Here is a 21,083-nt window from a genome sequence, read left to right as displayed (position 1 = left end):
AAAACAGAGGGGCGGGGCCCAGGACGGGGCGGGGCTAAGGGGGCGGGACCGGGCAGTTTCTGGCGGCAAGGCTGTTTGTACTCGCGCAGGTCTGGTGGATCCTGCTTGGCAGCTGCAGGGCGGACTCAAGAGCTCGAGGCAAGGGCTCCTTTCGCTTCCCGCGGCCATGGAGCGGCTGACGTTGCCTCCTGGTGGTGCGGAGGCAGTGGACGAGTACTTGGAGTACCGGAGGTGAGGCCTTAACTCTGCTCCGCGGGGCGGGCTCCGGTTCACGGCTGGGTCTCTTGTTCGTACGAGCACCGTGGGACGAACCCAGACCCAGCGGACGAACGCACTAGCGCTCTGGGAGTCTGTTCCTGGGCTGTTCGGGAGGCCTGGATTAATTTCACATTTCATCCTCTGTAATTAAATTTGCAGACACACAATTCTATTCTATAATGAATCTCTTCGGAGACCACTTGAGAGTCTCCTTTGCCAAAAGGGATGATTAACTACTTTTATAATAGGTCCCTTTTTGTTTCTCTTAGTGACAATTGAATTACATATTGGGTCTATAAAAGTTAGTAAATGTCAGTTTGTACATCAATTCAGTGCTCTCCCAAACCAAGGGAGATGGTTTTTGGACTTAGCTTCCGAGACTCCTCTCTGGAAGCAGGGAACACAGCGGCTTGCTTCTTTGGCTCCACACACATCTGCCCCCAATTCCCATAGCCTAGGAAGGGTTTCTTCTTGACAGCTGGGAAACTGGGAGAATAGAGGTTACAGACTATTGGAGAATGTGTGTGCACAAAGGAAAAGCCAGATGTATAGAGCTTCCCCCAAGTCATTCGTGGAGTGTCCAGGCAGTTGGGTTTCCCAGCATATTGCCCCACTAGTGTAGTTTTGGGTAATGCTTAGAACTTTCTGAAGATTCTGAACAGGAAATGTGAGATGGAACAGCTTGATCAGTCTGTCTTAGTTAGGTTTCTATTGCTCTATTGAAACACTATGATCAAAAGCAACTTAGGAGGAAAGGGTTTATTTCAGTGTATAGCTTGTAGGCCATGATCCAGGGAGGCCAGGCCAGGGGCTAATGCAGTGCCCCTGTAGGGTGCTGCTCAATGCTTTGCTGCTCATGGCTTGCTCGGCCTGTTTGCTTATAGCATGGCAATAGACACTGCCCAGGAGTGGCGTCGCTCACAGTGAGCTGGGCCCTCCTACATCAATCAGAGGTCCTGCCACAGGCTTGCCCACAGGCCAGTCTAGTGTGTGTGTGTCATTTTTCTCAGTTGAAATTTTCTTATTTTTTAAAAATTCTTTTTAAAAAGGAATTATTTATTTTTTGTATATGAGTACACTGTACCTGTCTTCAGACACACCAGCAGAGGGTATCAGATCCCATTACAGATGGTTGTGAGCCACCATGTGGTTGCTGGGAATTGAACTCAGGACCTCTAGAAGAGCAGTCATTACTCTTAATGACTGAACCAGCTCTCCAGCCCTCATTTGAGATTTTCTATTTCTGTATGACTCTAGCTTGGGTCAAGTTGACATAAAACTAGGCAGCAGCACCCAGTCTTCATGGCAGGTTCACCGCATGCTCACCCTCTTACAGAGCACAGCTGGCTTCTTTAGTTTTGCTTTCTGGCTTTTCACTTGTCTCTTGTCCAGAAAATGGTAGGGACAGGCTCATGGAAAATTATTTTTTGCAATCATAAATATTATGGAACATGTCCCGTTAGGAGAGATTATTGCATCCTTTACAGTCAATAAGATTTGAGAAACATGAAGACTTGGCCTTCCAGATATGATCCCTATCAGATGATCCCTATCAGAAACCAATTTTCCTATTGTCAGGGGCCAGGCCTGTAATTTCAGCCCTGAGGAAATGTCTAGGAGGGTAGTGAGTTCAAGATCAGTCCAAACCACATGGTGAGAACCTGCTGAAAAACTAAAGGCTAGGCTGTAGCTCAGTGGTAGAGCATCGCCTGGCAAGTGCAAGGCCCTGGGTTCTGCAAACAGACACGTAAGAAATGCCAAACAAAACGTGTTGCCATTTTTCTTTAATTTTTGACTTGCCTTTGGTGGGAGGCATCTGGGAGAGAGTTTACAGTCTTTTTCCTTGCAGTGTCAAAAGATGGGGCACCTGGGGGCTTACTAGAACACCAGGATGTTAGATTTACCCAGGCTCAGTAACGCAGTCCAGCAGGTGAACAAGTGCCCTGGAGACAGTGGACGTACAATAAAGTATGAGCTGTTTTGGTTTGGAATTTAGATACCAACACTTTCTTATTTAAAAGATTTGCATTTATTCTATACTCTTTCTGTATCTGCTGCTGTTCTTTGACGGCTATAATAAAACTTTATCTTAGAATAAGTCATAAAAAACTATTGTGTGTCTAGAGTATTTAAGCAAAGGCAAGAAAGGGCAGGCATTAGGGGAGAGGAAGGACTGAACGCAGGTTACAGGCACAAGTAGGAGAGAGGATAGAAAGCTCTGTCGTGCATTCTTTCGTTTTCTTGGTGGTTACGTGTGTAAACATTTATTAAATTGTTTAAGTGTAGAGTCCAGTGGGAAGCTCCACAGCTTCAGAATTCTAACTTTGCAGAAGTCCTCTGAGATGTATAGACTTTGGGCTGAGTAATCTTTGTAGGTGGCTTTTATTGTATTTCTAGGGTTTTAAAAGTTTATTTGAAACAACAAGGGAGAAGATTTTGCTGATTGTATAGCTTATGAATTGGGCTTCTGTTTTCTACTACAACTAGCTATTTCAGAATAAGAAAAAAAAGCATGTTATGTACAAAAAAATCATAAACATTCTATAAACAACACTTTTCAGGAATTACAGGGAGATATTTTTAAAGAGAACTTCCTCCCATTTTGAACAACTTCTATTTTTTTTTAAATTGTATTTTTTCCCCTCTTGCAAAGCAAAATTTTCCTTATAGAAATAGTGCAGGCTGAAATTAAACCTTGAAACATCTGATCACCCACTACATACTATGAGTCTAAGCTTGTGTAAATCAGAGCATGTTTTCAGAGATCACAGAGGTCAGAGGTCAGGTATGGTAAGTAGTTTTGCTGACTGCACTGATATATTTTTAATTTTAGATACTGTTTTTAAAGGATGAAAACATAATTTTTAGCAGTTTAAGCTTAAGATTTTTATTTTCTTGAGTTAGGGTAGGCCTTAGTGTGTCCAGGGTGGCCTCCAATTTATCGTCAGCATCTTTAGATAGTGGGAGTCCAACCACCACATCTGGTTTAGGCTCAAGCTTTTAATGAGAAGAATGAATGTTTGTTTCAGAATTAAAGGAGAAATTGAGATGAGTATGTGATAATTCTCTACTGGCAAACCTTGGTAAGTGCCTGATTATTTTTTTTTTTTTTTGTTGCTGTGAGAAAATACCATAGTCAAAAGAAATTTAAGAAGGAAGGAAGGATACATTTTAGCTCGGGGTTCCACAGGGGTAGAGTCTGTTCCAGCTGGGATGGTGTGGCCCGGAGTCGGAAGATGGCTGGTTATACTTTGTCTGCACTCAGGAAGCCGAGAGAGACAGAACAGGAAGTGGAGAAGCTATATTCCCTCAAAGCTGGCCTTGAACAATGGACTTCCTCCAGCAAGGCTGCACCTCCTAAAGGTTCCTAAACCTTACGAAACAGTGCCACCAGATGGGGACCAAGTGTTCAGATGCAATAACCTGTGGGGGACATTTCTTAGTCAACCCACCACAGTCAGGGAAGTTGTGTTTTAAAAGGGAAGTCTTTTACATGGGAAGCGAGTGGAGAGAAGAATTCTTTCCTCAGACATCGCTGGGTCCGTGGGTGAAGTACCTCAGATAAAGGGAAATTGACCAGGGAAAAGCGTACAGAGTCAAGTTTTATGTGGCATTGGAGTGAAAGAAAATAAACTCGCAGGAAATCCTGTACCTTGAGGCTTAGGTTGGTTGAATGGTGGACAACCAGGGAGCAAGATGACTGAACAACAGCAGAGTGTAACCGAGGGAGCTTAGGGAGGAAGGCCTGCTTGTCTAGATTCTTCTCTGGGCTGTTCTGTCTTCAGAAATAAGTATGTTCTTTCTTTCCAGGTAGAGGGGAGGCTCCTGGAATGAGGGGTGGGACCTGCTTCAGGGAGAATACTTGGGATGGTGGGAATGGCATTCCTGCTTTGGCTGTTGGCTCAAGACATTGTTCACACCTACTGAACTCCATCAGATGCGGACATTTTATTGATTCTGTTTGTAATTTGGCTATGTATTTTGTGTTGAAAGTCAAAATCCAAGTCAAAGCCGCTTTTCAATTAAGTATACAAAAATAATTTAATTTTTAGTCTGGAAAATACTCAAGGATTAAAAGCAATGCTTGTTGCTGTTGTTGTAGAATTGTTGGTGAGGACGATGGAGGGAAACTTTTTACTCCTGAAGAATATGAAGAATACAAGAAAAAAGTTTTACCCATGCGTTTACAGAACAGATTATTTGTGAGTTGGCGGTCACCAACAGGAATGGATTGCAAACTTGTTGGCCCCGAGACATTGTGTTTTTGTACCCATAGGTAAGATATTGTATCATTTTCTTTTTTTAATGTTTTTTTTTAAATTATGTGTGTGTGTGTATGTGTGTGTTTGTGTATCTTTGGGTGGGAATGTGCAGGTGACTGCAGAAACCTCAGGCATCAGATCTGCCTGGAGCAGGAGTTACAGATGGCTGTGAGGCACCTAAGATAGGAACAGTGACCCAGACTTGTGCACTTCACTGCTGAGCTGTCTCTCCAACCCACTTTATCATGATTTTCAGATGGCTAGAAAATTACAACTATAGCAAAAACGTGTCTTCCTTCTATAAATAACAGCATGATGATTAAGAAACATTTGATGCTGGCATTTCCATAGTGCTCTAGAATTATGTTAGGGATTTTAAATATATAATAAACTTCCATACCCTGTTAAACTTATCACAGAGTCCGTCACCATGAGCAACTCTTGGGTTGCCATTGGTAACAGAGGACGATGTTTTCCCAGGGGTCTTTCAGTTTGGGGAAAGTAGCATCTGCTGGTCCTGTTGTTAGATAGGAAGATGCTGTGTTGTTAGATAGGAAGATGCTGGGTGGCCACGCTGATCTATGCTGCTCAGGCTACTCATCCACAGCAGACCCACTTCTCCTCAGAGTTAGGAATCACCCTCACATCCTCAGGGAGTACTGCATTGGTGTTTTTCATTCTCTATTTGTTTGTTCATTTCTTGGAGAGAGGATCGTGCTATTTATCTCAGGCTGGCTTGGCACTTGCTGTATATTACTCACTAGCCTCAAATTCATGATTCTCTGGCCTATCAGGTGCTGGGATTACAGTCATATATCTCCATACAAGGCCTCATAACCCTGAACAAACAAAAATGCAAATTCTTTTGACTTCAAATTGTTGTGTTCAAAAACATTGCCTAGAAGAGAGACCTGAGGGGCCAGTCATGAATGTGTGTTATTTGTTGTGCCTGTGCATTTCTTCCGATTTTTCTATCAAAATGACCAAATTGCTTTGCAAAATGTACAAAACAAAAGAACCACTGAACACAGTACCTATTTTTAGGGGCCAGGTTTAACTTTTCAGCCTAAGGAATCCATTGAAGGGGAACTGCCCTGTTTCACCAGCACTTTTGAGGCTGTTTCTGAGAGACTCTTTGTCTAGTTGCTGTTTACAGAGTTACAGTGGTTGTTAGGCAGTTGCTAGGATGAGTAATGTGTATAGATTGCCTCTCAGCTTACCTAGAAACCCTGACTAAAGACACCAGGGAGGAATGCAGGGTGATGGCTACATGTTTATATCTGTCAAAACTGATGGGCACGGGCAAACCTGTGGTAGTCTTATAATCTGTGCTTGTGAACATTTAATGTCAGTTTCTGTGTGGTATTTGTACAGCCTGAATATGATCCCCAAGATTCAACCCAACTGCAATGAAGACATTACTCTGTGGTATTCATCACTTAATAAAATTCCTATCCAATGTGTGTCTTTCTGTTTATAAAAAATGGGGAATACCAGCACTCAGGAGGCAGAGACAGGCGGATTTCTGAGTTCGAGGCCAGCCTGGTCTACAAAGTGAGTGCCAGGACAGCCAGGGCTACACAGAGAAACCCTGTCTCGAAAAACCAAAAAAAAAAAAAAAAAAAAAAAAATGGGGAATATACAGAATGGTAGTCGGACGCTGACCACCCAGAGCCTGTTTATACTTTTCATTTTATCTGTGTAATTTCCTCTTTGCCTTGTTTATTTAGTTTCATATTCTGTGCATGTATAAATTATAGCACTGTTTTTTCATGATCAAGTCACAGAAAATGTGTATGTGCATAGCCATTAGTAATCTGAAAGCAGGTTTTATAATTGCTCTGTGTTCCAGCTCGTCCAGTGGTGTTCACTGTTGTTCTCAAAGCCATGAGCGAGACTCAGGAGTGTGCCAGGCAGAAAGGCAGGTTACACAAATGGGGATTCCAATTCCTGTCCTTCCCTGGGCTCTAACCGACTCAACTTCTAAATTATCACATACCTAGTATTGTGATTCGGTGAAGGCTTTTATCTAAACAGAGGGCTTTGTTGCTTATAAAAATGTGAAGATGGCTCTCTAGAAATGGATTTATGCATTCTGCTAGTGCATTTACTATTGATAACACCACCTGTAAGTCAAACCCTAATCTATATGTAGAATTATTTTTTAAGAGTGTATTTTCCAAAATGAATTCTAGGGTTAAAGGATGAAAGTTTTAGAGTTTCTTGAAATAAGTAAATTACATTAAAATTATATTAAACTTATTTCAGGTTTAGATAACAAAGGATAAAAATAAATTTAAGTGATGCACTTTAATGAAGACCATTCTTTGTAAAAATCTTGCATTTATTTATCTCTTCATTCATTATTTATTTACTTATGTGTGTGTGCATGCATGGGGGTCAGTGGGTCCAGGGATTAAACTCAGGACTTTAGGCTCAGCAGCAAGTGCCTTTATCCACTGGCACATCTCACAGGCCCTTTTAGCTTTTTTGGTGTGCAAGGGTACTCACTGTCTTATACACAGTAGGCAAGTGATCTATCATTAAGCTGTATCATTTTATATAATTTTATAGTGCGTGTGTATGAGATAGAGAGATAGGGGACACAGGCCTACCCTGCCACAGTGTGGATGTGCATAGGACCACTTAAGGGGAGTGGGTGGTTCACTCCTCCCACCGTGTAGGTTTTAGGTATCAAAATAAGGTCATCGGATTTGGTGGTAGACCCCTTCCCTGACTTGCCACTTCCTTCGCACCTTAATATTTTGACAGGGTTTTGCTGAATAGCCCAGGCTGGCTTCAAACTCATGATTCTCCTGCCTCTACTTTCTGAGTGCTGAGGTCGTATGTGTATACCACTGCACCCAACTCAGAAACCTGCTATAAAAAGCTGTTTTGTGTGGCTGGTTATATTTTAGTAGTGGAACAAACATGATGTCTTAGGTTTGATTTCCAGCACAGTCCCTATAACATAAGGAATATTCTCTTCTACTGAGGATATGCATCCCAGACTAAAGAACTGCAATGGCAAGGATTTTAAGGGACTTATATTTCTTCATACAATCGTGAAACTTTTTAAATAACCAGAAGTTAAAATCTGAAAACGTGAAGGCTCCTGACTAAAGCTGATAGAAGTGTCCACGTAGGGGTTTACTTACCATATTAATATAAATAGATAACAAGAGATAAAAACAGAATCAAAATAATTACGTATGCATCTAATAGACACCAAACTGTAATGTTTGACAACATCCAAATGTGTTTGTGTTTCTATTTTCTAAAGGTATAAACAGCACAAAACTGACTTTGAAACGATTCCCCAGCAGCGTCCCATTGCTCTGCCGTGCCGAGTGAGTGGCTGCCGGTGCAAGGCTTACCACTATGTCCCTCTGAATGGTACCCAGCCTATTCGCTGCAGGTGCAAGCACTTTGCTGATCAGCACAGTGCCGCTCTTGGCTTCACATGCAATGCCTGTAAGTTCCATTCTTATGCGAAGTTGCAGAGTGCTTTAAGTTCTTCATTAAATACTTATTGGATTTGACAGTTTATTTAGTTACAAAGTCAATATTTAGCTACAAAGTAAAATCCAATGGGTGGATACTCAGTTCTTGGAATGTTTGAAGTTCAGTAATTATAAGTAATAGGGATAGATTTTAAAGAATTACTAGACAAGACCTTATTATTATTATTATTATTTCATTTTTATTTTTGGAGACAGGGTTTCTTTGTGTTGCCTGGCTGTCCTGGAACTAGCTCTGTAAACCAGGCTGGCCTGGAACTCACAGAGATCCATCTGCCCCCTGCCTCCTGAGTCGCTGGAATTAAAGGCATGAGCCACCACTGCCCAGCTCAAAAGTTGTTTTTTGTTGTTTTCTAAATTTATTTTAATTTAATTTTATGCCTATGGGTATTTTGTCTACATGTATGTCTTGTACCACATGTGTTCTTGGTACATGTGAAGGCCCGAAGAAGGTTACCTGGAACTGGAGTTATAGAGGGTTGGGAACTGCCCTGTGGGTGCTGGGTTCTCTATAGAAGAGCAGTAAGTGCTCTTAACCACTGACACATCTCTCCAGCTCTGGTGAAAAGTTTTCAGTAACGGGGTGGAGCGACGGCTCAGCTGTAAAGAACAATTATTATTCTTATGGAGGACCTAGGTTCAGTTCTAGCATCTACCTGATGCCTTTCAACCATTTGTAGACAGACATTGTACACATTCATACATTTAGACAATCACGCATACACACAAACATAAAATAAATCTATAAAAATAATAAAAGTGTTTTTTTTAATGAGAATTTTATTAATCTGGTCCCTTTTTTGCTGTGGCAGTTGATATTGGGTGGGTATTGATCCCAAGATCTCATGAATACTAGGCAAGGCCATTGAGCTACACCCCCAGTCTTAAATGAATTCTTTACAGACTTTTTTTTTTTTTTTTGGTTGTTTTTTTCAAGACAGGGTTTCTCTGTATAGCCCTGGCTGTCCTGGAACTCACTTTGTAGACCAGGCTGGCCTCGAACTCAGAAATCCGCCTGCCTCTGCCTCCCGAGTGCTGGGATTAAAGGCGTGGCCACCACCGCCCAGCTTCGTTACAGACTTTTTAAAAAGCGATTTTATAAGTTTTTTTAAAAAAAAGCAACAACCTGACAAACATTTCTGATTTTCTGACTGTGGGTGCTCAGACAGTAAATTCTACATGGAGTAGTTCCAGGTCAGCGAGCAGATCTGAAGCATTTCTTACTGCAAGCAGTCTGGCTGAAGAGAACTCAATCTGGGAAAGAGTTTACTGACAGTAGCAGAGTGACTGATTCATCCGACAAGCATGGAATTAGTTGTATAAACTTAGGGGCTTTGGTAACACAGGTATAAGTAGTGTGAGCAGGTAAAGATTTTACATTATATAGTCTGGTCTCTATTCCAATATGGCTGCTTAACAAATCGCATCTGTGCACACGTGCATGACCCTAGTGCTGGCAAAGGCCAGAAGAGGGCATCGGATCCCCTGAAATTGGAGAACTGAACTCAGGTCTTCTGCAAGAACAGTATGTGCTTTCAAGCTACTGAGCCATCTCTTCAGACTTTATTTATTTATTCTTTTAGAGTCAGGGTTTTGCTATGTACACAGGCCTGGCTTGAGAGTTGCAATTCTCCTGTCTTAGCCGCCAGAGTTCACCACAGCGCTCAGCTTTTACATAGCTTTTGAGGAGAGTTTGTGTTTTCTGTCACTCCAATTTTTAATGCAGCATCTTTTGGGTCCAGTTGGTCATTGAAACCCTCCTTCACCTTCAGTGTTTACTCCTTAACTATTTCAGCATCTGTTGGAATAGCAGTGGCTGGAGATAAGAGATGCAGGGTCAGAGGACCTACCCTTATCTGGCTCTGGCTAAGAGAACTGTCCCAGGGTAGGCAGCTTAGCGCTTGTTCTTAACAGTTTGCCCTTTGTGTCTTCATCCAGGCTCCAAGTGCTCGGGCTTCCACAGCTGCTACACTTGTGCCTGTGGCCAGCCGGCATATGCCCACGACACAGTGGTGGAAACACGGCAAGAAAGGCTGGCTCAGGGAAAACCGGTTGGGCGGGATGTTCCGTATGCGGCAATGGGAGGTTTAACTGGTTTCAGCTCCCTGGCAGAAGGCTACATGCGCTTAGATGACAGTGGCATCGGTAAGTGAGGAAGCGTGAGCTTGGCACGAGGCGCACCAACAGTAACAGATTTACACTGGCTTACTTAGCATTTTAGAGTCATTTTCTTTCAGAAAAAAATTCCCTTACTTGGTTTTTATCTTAAAAACTTTGTTGCACCATATAACATATTGTTATAGAAAACTGACAGAACTCAAGAGGAAAGATTATTCTGTGGCAGTACTTAACTAGAGCCGTCCCTGACTGTCGGTGGGAGGAGCTGCAGGAAACTTGTCGGATATGACAGTGTTACTTGTTACTTTATTGTGCGCAGCTTGTATTGCAATGCTCCTGCTTTCTCCCCTCCCCCACCACTTTCCCTTTTCATTCTCCTTTTCATCTTTTCTCACTGACCCATATCAAGTCCTTAAAATGCTATGTGTACTAATTTTTTTATTTACTTTGCAGATATTTTCTCCAATATGTCATTAACCGTTTTATTTTAACACTAAAGGTATTATTTTGTTCTTACTTATGTGTGTGCGTTTCTGCGGGTGTTTGTGTGTTAGGGCACCTGTGCAGCAGGAGAGGGCGGCAGGTCCCTGGCACTGCAGTTACAGGCAGTTGTGAGGCACCTGGCATAGGGGCTGGGAACAGAGCTCGGGTCTGTGGAAGAACCGTAGACACTTTCGATCAGGATCTGTCTCCCTTGCTCCCGATGTTGTTAAGATCATTTTTAAAAAGTTTGTAACTATGTTTTTTTGATTTTACTTTTTTTTTTCTTTTCTTTTTTTTTTTTTTTTTGGTTTTTCGAGACAGGGTTTCTCTGTGTAGCCCTGGCTGTCCTGGAGCTCATTTTGTAGACCAGGCTGGCCTCAAACTCAGAAATCCGCCTGCCTCTGCCTCCCGAGTGCTGGGATTAAAGGCGTGCGCCACCACGCCCGGCTTGATTTTACTTTTTACACTTTGTTTTATAAATTTACTTCTCTGTCTTCATTTTATCTTAATATATAATTTCTTTTTTTTCATGAAATTGGGATTTACTTTTGTGAACATGTGAGATACTATAAATTTTTGTTTAAATTGATGTTGGTTATACAACTACCATTTTTTCTCAAATAATTGGAGACACTGTCATATTCTGTTGTACTTGTTATTTGTATGCCAGTAGCACACATACTTAATTTCTCATTACATCATGGTATGCTTTGATATGTAACATTCTTCCTGTTTGACTTCATCTGTCAAAATTATGATACTTTAACATATTTTCTCTTTTACATAATTATATAACTAGTTTGTTAAATCACATAGGCAAATTCTTCTATTCTTCTCTAGATTGAATGTACATGATATTTTGTTTTTATTTTGTTTTTGTTTTATGAGACAGGATTTCTCTGCGTACCATTTTGACTGTCCTAGAACTCTCTCTGTAGACCAGGGTGGCCTCAAACTCATAGAAACCCATTTGCCTCTGCCTCCCAAGTGCTGGGATTAAAGGAACCACCACCACCACCACCACCACCTCCTCCTCCTGCTGTACCTGATTTTCTTAGGTTCAGCTTAGGTAACAGCTTCAGAAAACCCAAACACAAGTACCAAAGTCACGATGATGGTTGAAGCTTTCTAGTGCTTAGAGTTGTTTCAACCACTTCACATGGCCTCACTCATTCCTGATAGCAAGTCTGTGACTCAAACTGTCATTTCTGCTTTACAGGTGAGGAATAGAGACATTACACAGCTTGCTCTTGTTCAGTGGTCCTCAAGCTGTCTTTTGTAAGCCCACTGGAGTTGCATGTCAGATATCCTGCATATTGGATGTTTCCATTACCATTCATAGCAGTAGCAAAATTACTGTTATGAAGTAGCAATGAAACAATTTTATAGTTCAGGGGTCACCACAACATGAGGAACTGTATTTAAGGGTCACAGCGTAAGGGAGGTTGAGAGCCACTGCTCTTGTTCATCAGCTAGCTGGACTGGGTGCAACCCGGAGATTGCTCTTAACTCCATGGTCTGCCTCATTCTTGTCTGTTTCTGTATAGCCACCATATTATTTTCATATTGCAGGTGTAGAGTGAATAAGTGAATTCACTTATGATTTAATTTTACTATCTTAGAATATTCCTGATGTATTTTTAATTTTTTCCAGAAATTTGGCCTAATTTTTTCTATAAAAACATTGCAGTATTTTACTTAGTAGCATATTAACTATGCATATTAATATAGAGAGAACAGATAATTTATATTTTATCTTCATTTATTTGTGTTCTTCTGCACAGACAAGTGAAATTTTGAAATTATTTTTCTAGGAGGCCCACAGAATTATTATTTCTATTTAATCTTTAAATTAAATGCATATTTGTGTATATGTAGGCACACATGTGTATATATGTATGAGGGCATGTGTGGAATCTAGAGGACAACTTTTGGGAGAAATTTCTCTGTTTCTATCACATAGGACCTCTGTTTTGGGAGTTTTAGGTAGACTTTTCAGTATAGTTTGCAAATAGTGATATTTTTGCCTCTCTTTTACCCAGATCTTCCTAATCCTTTCAGTGGTTTTATCCCTGTTCTGAATGGCGATGGTGAACTGCCATCTAGGCCTTTCTAATATTTGTCCTTCAAGTTGCTGCAATGTACAGAAAGAAACCTTTCATCTTGCCCCCTACCCCCCCCCCCCCCCTTTAACTTTTCTATTGCTGTGATAAAACACCATTCCCTGGGCAACTTATAAAAGGAAGTGTTTAATCTGGGCTTGTGGTTCCAGACGGTTGGAGTCTCTGACTGGAGTGAAGGCATGGCTGTAAGAATACCTGAGAGCTCACATCTTGAGGCACAACTAGGAGGCAGAAAGATAACTGGGGATGGTGTGGGCTTTTGAAACCTCAAAGCCCAACCCCAGTGCCAAACCTCTTCCACCAAGGCCACACCTTCTAATCCTTCCCAAACAGTTCTACCCACTGGGGGACAATTATTCAGATATATGAGGCTGTGGGCTGTTCTTATTCAAGCTAGCAAAAACCACGAGGAAGCAGGGTGGCAAGCAAAAGTAAGTGTGGAGAGAAGATCTAGAAATTTCTGTCCTGCTGGAAGAAAACCCAGGGGTGTTGGGGCTTTGGCTCTGAGCCATGTTGGGTTCTAGACAGTGGTGCTCTCTGCCTGGGACTTGATTTCTGTGTGATGTAGAAGCAGTCCACACAGTTCTCAGGAGGGCATGGCAGACAGCTGAGCCCCGAGATGATGGGTCTGCTATGCTGTTTATCATAGTGGGGCTCAGGTGACCTTAGAGTATAGCTGAAGGTGGGTCCCCAGCACTGGAAGATTCAGTGTGGGAAGTGACAGGCCTTGGAGCCTTGTAGAATCCAGATTTTCAGTGAGAGACCAAGTGGGAGACTACCAGGCCCTATCCATGTAGAAACCAAATTACAAATGAGGCCAGCCCTTAACATTGGAGACTCATGCAGCAGTTGAGGAGAGGATTACAGGTGATAATCCATTCCTGAAGGAGGCCATAGCAGGAAGCTGCAGTCAGAAACTGAAGCAGAGATCATGGAAGAGCCCTGTTTACTGGTGGCTTCCCATAGCTTGCTCTACATCATACATCCCAGGACCTCCAGGGGAAGATGCATGCCTGTAATTCCAGCACCAGGGAGGCAGAGACAGAGAGGATCTACAGAGGGAGTTCCAGGACAGCCAGGACTACATTGAGAGACCCTGTCTAACAAAACAAAACACTCTGAATAAATAACCAAAGAGAACCTCTTGCCCAGAGGTGACGTCACCCACAGTGGGCTGGCCCCATCAACCATTTCTGGTTAGGCTAGTGCCCTATAGACATGCCTGCAGGACAGTCTGATACAGGCAGGTCCTCAGTTGATGGACGTTCCCTCTTCTCAGATGACTTTAGTTGGTGTCCCCTTGACAGACCTAAGCAGCTCACTGGGTTTCTAGCGAGGAGTAGGTCAGAAGTTGAGCTCACCTCATACTGAATGCTTTTTTGTAGTGTTTCAGAGCTATACTAGGGCCCGGTACTTCTTTCATGATACGGTTCCATTACTATCTAATGTTTTTCCTCCTGGAAAGTTTCTGAGAAATAGGAAAATTCTTTTTTAAAGTGATCCTCACCTCCTGCCCCCTTGGATGAAAGATAAACTTTCCTTGGGCTGTAGATAGGACCGAGTAGTTGAGAGCGCCTGTTGCTCTTGCCAGGTACCTGGTTTTGAGTCCCAGAACCCATGTGGCAGCTTACAAGTGTCTGTAACTCCACTTTCAGAGGACCCAACACTGGGCACCAGACACACACACGTACACAGACACATATGCAGGCGAAACACTTATACACATAAAATAAAAATAATTTAAAATAAAGACTTGTTTACTTATTTCCCGATTTCTGTTTGGTGTTTTGTTTTGTTTGACTTGGGGTCTTACTTCTCAAGGGTATAGATTATAGGCATGTGCTACTTTGGCCAGCTAACAATGCCAGTTACTTCACAGTACAAATGATTTACTTCACAGTACAAATGATGAGTTGCTTGTATCTTATATCTTATAAACAGATATTTGATTTCCACATTTCCTGTTTCCAGGTGCACCCTCGGTTGGAGTTTTGGACTCTGCGGTTTCGGCCAGGGACCATCCGTTCCTAAGAGCCATGCACGCACCATCTACTTCTTCTCCACAGCCACTAGCGGGCGGTCATGAAGGTAGGAGAAGTAGCCTTGGGTGAAGTGACAGTGCCGAGTGTGATTTCCTTCACCGCAGTAAGGACGTCACCAGAGGCCAATGTCGCGAGCCAATGAGGCTTTATCGGGGTTGCCAACAGGAGCATGGGCAAGAGCAGGGATAACTCACAAGTAGCTGCATTAGCAGAAGGGCCCCGATTCAGCCAAGAGCTGCACCCAGGAGGTCCGCATCCCATGCGGCTTGCAGGCAGCTTCACAGGCCAGCAGGGTTCTCTTCCCTGGGTTTGGCTGTACTCTCTATCCTGAGCAACTGTTCACTCCAGTTTCCACCCCACCCCCCACCATGCTGGGTTGGAGCCCTCTAAAAAAATCTGAATTTTTGTTTCCCCCTACTGGTGATCTTTTGTTTACCCTGAGGCACTAAGCCTCCCCTTCCTTCCTCCAGACAATGTTTCAATTTGGAGGGAATGTTGTAATTGGCTGCAAGTCTATCCTAATACTAGGACTCCAGGTTTTGTAATAGACCTGGTCTTAAAATGTAAAATGGAGAGTAATAGACGAAGACACCTGACATTAACACACACACACACACACACACACACACTCTCTCTCTCTCTCTCTGTCTCTGTCTCTCTCTCTCTCTCTGTGTCTGTTTGTTTGTGTGTGTGTCTCCCTCCCTTACCCCTCTCTTTCTGGAACTTTCCAAAGCAGTTAGTATCATTTCTATGGTTGCCAAGAGAAAGCCTCAATAGTGCACAATGCTATCTATGTATCATCTCAAAAAGTATAATATGAATTTCTAGTTACAGCCTAAAAATGTTGGAAAATTTGTGTGTGTGTTTGTGTGTTGGGGGGTGGGTGTGCATGTAGAAGTCAGAGGACCACTTACTGTATGGTGGAGGGCATTAGTGGGTGTGAATGTGGAAGTCAGAGGACTACTTGCTGTGTGTGTGTGTGCCGGGGAGGGAGGTTGGTAGGTGTGTATGTGGAGGGCAGAGTATTACTTGCTGTGTGTGTGTGTGTGTGTGTGTGTGTGTAGGTCAGAGGACTACTTGCTGAAGTTGGTGCTTTCCTTACAACACTTCAGTCCTGGGGGATGAACTCAGCTTGTTAGGTTGGTGGCAAGCACTTTACTTGTTAGGTTTGGTGGCAAGTCTTCTGTTGTCCTTTTCTGCTACTTTTTGAGACAGTGTTTTAGTCTGTAGCCCAGGCTAGTCTGGAACTTGCTATATAGGTAGCCCATGCTGGTCCCCAGTTTTTACTCTTCCTGCTGCAACCTCTCAATGACTTGGATTGGGTGTCAGCTCTGTGCCTGGCCCTGGGTTACTCATGTGGCATCGCTGTGTGGTGCTATTTAATAGGAGTCAGTTGAATTTTTGGAGGATGTTTGCCACTGGAAGTTACTTTTGTTTTGTGATGGGATTCTTGCCAAGAAAGAGTTCAGTATTAGGACCATTTAGTCCATTTCTGGTTTGAATAATAAACTGTTACTACTTGGTATAAAGGGATTTTGTCGCCTCTCCGTCTCCTTTTGGGGATGTGTAGTGTTATAAATATACTGAGAACTTTTCCTCATGTTAGTAGGTCCAAGCACTCAGATTTCTTCCTTAAGGAAACCTGAAGAGGATGATATGGCGTACTTTGAAAGACAGTACCAGGAAAGGGTAAGTGTTTTCAGAAATCTACTTGCACAAGGCTTTACCTGAATCACAGACATCATGGAAAGATTAGCTCTTGTATGTGGGACATCACTGAAAGTAATCTGTAAAGGTTTAACTCACAGATGGTATTAGGATTTGAAGCTTCCTTAGAACAATTCACCTAGAAAAAGGAGTAATGAATAAATAGGACTGATATACCAGCTGATTCACGAAACTCATCAATATTGATTAAATATATAAATAAAATTATCTACCATCTGCATACTTGTAAATTATGTGTATCTTGAATTTTTTTATACACGGCTTAAAACAATTAAAATATGTGTCAGGGGTGAGGCTGTGGAGAGGCTGGCTGGTGAGTGCAGGGGTGCAGAGGAGGAATACGCTCTAATATTCTGTATCACACTAGTGTGATCATGGTTTGCAGTGGCCACGGAATGGCTAGTGGAGAGGACTTGAATGGCAAGAGCGAAGGGGAGAGAAGGGGAGAAACGCTTGCTGCATGGCTCTCCAGTGTTAAGGGCTAGCCTCATTTGTAGTTTGGTCTCTAGGTGGGTAGAGGCTGGTGGTCTCCCACTTGGTCTCTTTGCAAATCTGGATCCTCTCAGCTCCAAGGCCTGTCACTTCCATGTTTGAATGGACAAAGAAGTGGTACATGTTTGAGGCAATAGACACGCTAACTACCTTGATGGAAGTGATAACATCTTATGTGGGTATTGAGCCGCACTGCACCTCAGCCGGCCACACAATCAGCTAAACACTACACACAGCAAGGCTCTCCCCTAACCCTTACTGTTGTCCTTCCATGGTGCCTCGCTAAGCTCCCAAGTAACTGAGGAGGTGGAAGTGCGCTATTAAATAAATTCTCCATGCAAGAGCAGAGGCAACGAACTGAAAAACAGGACGATCTCAGCTTCCCCCAGGAGGAATTTTAAAGTCCAGGGGGAGTGTCCTGAAGCCGGGAGGGGTCATCCTGGACACAGTTCAGGCCAGAGAGAAGGGGCAGGACGTTTCTCAGTGATGGAAACTCTGCTGGAATCATTTACCGTATGCGATTGCATAAGTCTAAATTTAAAGAAAATGAAAACTGGACAACTGTCCCTTAGTTACAGCAACTGAGGGAAGCTTAGGTGCTCAGTAGTTACCTGTGTCTTGTAGCTCCTTCTGGACAGCAAAGACAAATCCTTCCCACCACTGCAAACCGTTCTTTCGGAGAGCTTGGTCTTAAGGAGATCTCTGGTTTGGGCGGTATTTAACAAAATACCATAAACAATAGAAACTTACCAGTTTTTGAGGCCAGGAAGGCTTAAGTCAAGGTGCTTGCAGATTTGATGTCCCTTGGGGGCTGCCTTCTGGTCCACAGTTGGTGCCTTCTTTCTGTGTGGCAGTGAATGAGGGAAGGCGGCTCTCTGGCAACTTTTTCATAGATACCAACTGCACTCCCACTCCTAGGGTTGTCTGCTGTTGGCTTTTTATATGTATGCGTGTTGTTGTTGTTGTTGTTGTTTGTCTAAATTTGGATTCTATGCTGACAGTAAATGCCAAAACGTTGTGTTATTTTTGTGAAGTGTATTGCACTTTTCTTCTAGCTTCCAAATAATTGAGACTGGACAGTCTTTAAGGGCTCAGCAACTCAGCAGTATTTCTTTATTTTAATCCTCTCATCTGGCTACTTCCCGGTTAAAATTCCTACAATACTTGCATTTTAGTACTGATTTGGCTCTCTGGGCTCCAGGTGTTTTCTCAAGGTTTCTTTGGACTCTTTCTTCATGGAGAATATCCTCTCTCTCCCTTCTCCCCCTCCCTGGTCCTATTATGTTGCCCTGGTCCTATTATGTTGCTATAGAGTGGGGTGTTCTCTGGAGTCCTCCGAGTGACTGACAGCTGTAGGAGTGATGGGAGAGCATGATCTTTGTGTGTGTCTACCAATCAAAGAGGGAGGGGAAATGGGGAGGATGGCTCACCTGGATCTTATTACTGGCAGTTTATCACTTGTAACTTGACAGAAAGTGTAAACTGATTTTACTAGGTTCCACCTCGGTTCTCTCCTCCTCCCCTCCTCCTCTCCTTCTTCCTCTTCTTTATCTCCTTCTTCCTCTTTCTCCTCCTCTCCCTCGCTCCTCTTCTCTTCACCCTGCTCTCCTCCGCTCCTGTCCTTTTTCATCCCTCCTTTCTGTGGGAAAACATTCCAGTCTTGGTATTGCTGGGCAAGTGCTCTGCCACTGAACTACAACTTCCTCTCGACTTTTTGCTGGTTTCTTTTTAAAGAATATATGCATATGTGTGTGTGTATATATATATATACACATATATATATATATGAATTCTTAAATACATATATAAATTTAATATATATGAATGTATATATTAAATTCAATATATATGTATATATATATTATCCTTTGAGAATTTCATAGTGTGTATAATGTATTTGGATCATATTTACCTCTGCTCCATCTTCTTGTGGTTTCTTGATATTACTTCTGTCATTTAAGCTTAGAGGCCCGGTTTCTACTTTTGGTCCCTTTATTTTTTGTTCATCCTCTTGAAAGTTTGAGACACTGACGCTGTGCCTGGAAGTTGTCCTGAGGAATGGCAATGAGGAAATAGTGTGCGGTGTTATTGGGAATCCTTTCTGTCATGCAAAGGCTCATGTGTCTCAAAATTAGGCAGCTGCTGCTGGGGTTCCCCAATTCTGAGTCCCGGAAACTCAGCCTTATGGGTGTTGGTGTTCCACAGAGTGTCCTGCCGAATTAGGTGCATGCTGTAGCTGCAGGAACCAGGAATGGGCTGGACATACGTTGGGATTCTAAGCATTTAGGAATGCATCAGGGTTTAAGCTCATTTCTACCCAAGGCAACATTCATTTATATATTCTTTCATTAAACTTCCTGAGATGCTAAAGCCATTTAAAGACATCAGGCATTCCTCACTTGTGGTCAGACTTTGGATTTAGTGTTTGGCAGTTAATAACTCTTGTGGCTATGTTAAATAAGGCATGACTAGCAAGGGCTGTTCAACCTTTATTTAGGATAATTAAAAATTTTTATCAATAAATGTTTTAAACTTACAGATAAAACTGGAAAAGGCTGCTAAACAGAAAGGAAAAGCGCCACCGCTGCCGAGCACAAAGCCATCGTGAAGTCTGGTGAACAGATCGAGCCGTCATCCAGATGCATCTTTTATTTATTTATTTTCTCTCAACATATGTACTTTCTAATTGTGTAAATATGTCCTTTTGAATTTGGCTTAGCTTATGGAAACAAGTGAAATGAATTTTTATTTTTTGTCAGAACTCATGACTTAAAGCACTTTATATGCCTTTTAAAGATGACTATTGGGTAGCACAGCCTGGCGTTGGAATCACGGTATTCTTGCCTTACCGTATGTATGCTCTCTCTCTCTCTTAGCAAGTTTTATGTTATTTTTATGTGATTCAAACCCTAAAAGTACAGTAAATATTTTTAGTTTATCATAATTTAACTTTTTTGTCTACCTAAAAAAATTAAGGATATTATTAAAGGTTTTAAACAAATATATAGGGTCAGTTTTTTCATTCAACGTAGCAAGACTTGAATATCCTGTTGTTGCCCAGAGTCATGGTGACCATGTGGCTGGGCAGTGCTGCACTCTTCTGTGCCCTTAGTGACAGTTGTCCTGCTGGCTCACCCGATGTGACCGTTGTGCTTTCAGGCCTGGGCAGCGCCTAGGTCAGGCTCTCCTCCCCTCAATAGGACAACCAGTGAGGGCTCTAGCAATGGCTCTATGCTTCTACTGAACTGCTGGGCCTCACCTCCCAGTTGGCTAAGGACTGGCCCTACCTGTTCTTTGTTCACTGCCCAGTGCTGCTTCTCCAGTTTTTAACAGTCTCCTACCCCTGAATTTCTGAGCCCTTAACCCAGTGTTATGCCCCCAGCCATACCACCCACCCACAGAGTCACCCTGCCTTTGGGTAGGAGCCTTAGCTTATGTTGTTTCAGAAACTAGAAACATTGAATCAGACCAATTACTAGTTGCAATACGTATTTGCATGTAAAGCTGTTTGTGCAACGCCCCCCAAAAAAAAACCCCAAAACTGTATGACACACTGTTGTTTGCAGTGCCACCTCAATGAATAAATATGCAAGGAGAGATGGGAAAGATAGCAGAACTGAGGGGCTGTGGTGGCGACAGGCGTGGGAGTGTAGCCTTGGCTGACAAAGGGGCATGTTACCTAGTACTGTCAACAGGGTGGTGTGCAGCTGCCTGGAGCTCAGACAGGCTCTGCTTCTGAATGTGATGTCTAGCCACATGATCGCCCTGGCTCTAGGCAGTGGCAGGATGTCCAAGAGGAAGAAAGGCTCATTTTGTGGGTTGGACCTTCTTGAAAGACCTCCATGGTCTGTGTTGCTGCCAGAGGCCGTGTTGGCATTGTGTGGCCTGTGCTACAGTCAGAGTCCTGTGGATGTCAGTGGTCCATGCTGCCACTGGGGCGTCCACTGTCCGTGCTGCGGCTGCCTGCTGCGGACAAGGAAGCTTCTCTGCAGGATTTTCAATGACGTCAGACTCACAGTTGAGAATGAGAGACATTGAGGGCTTTTATGAAACCCT

The 21,083-nt window shown here is 42.8% G+C and overlaps 1 protein-coding gene across 3 annotated transcripts; it reads left to right on the top strand.

Moving 5' to 3' along the window:
- Positions 1 to 65: 65 nt before the first annotated feature.
- On the top strand, positions 66 to 19,892 carry Fam221a (family with sequence similarity 221 member A). Of its 3 annotated transcripts, none has more exons than XM_085839698.1 (7): positions 66 to 231; positions 4,361 to 4,534; positions 7,804 to 7,994; positions 9,980 to 10,186; positions 14,737 to 14,853; positions 16,417 to 16,496; positions 19,567 to 19,892. In XM_085839698.1, exons 1-7 carry the CDS (start codon positions 167 to 169, stop codon positions 19,633 to 19,635), a joined length of 903 nt encoding a protein of 300 aa, XP_085695824.1. In that variant the 5' UTR covers positions 66 to 166; the 3' UTR covers positions 19,636 to 19,892. The 3 variants fall into 3 exon arrangements, with proteins under 3 accessions (XP_085695824.1, XP_021021225.1, XP_021021228.1); XM_021165566.2 differs by having other exon boundaries at positions 16,414 to 16,496; XM_021165569.2 differs by lacking the exon at positions 16,417 to 16,496.
- Positions 19,893 to 21,083: the final 1,191 nt, after the last annotated feature.

The sequence above is a fragment of the Mus caroli genome, unplaced genomic scaffold (assembly GCF_978045245.1).
Source record: "Mus caroli unplaced genomic scaffold, Mus_caroli_1 scaffold_7, whole genome shotgun sequence".
In the NCBI taxonomy this organism is placed as follows: domain Eukaryota; kingdom Metazoa; phylum Chordata; class Mammalia; order Rodentia; family Muridae; genus Mus; species Mus caroli.
This window is presented reverse-complemented; position numbering and strand designations above follow the sequence as displayed.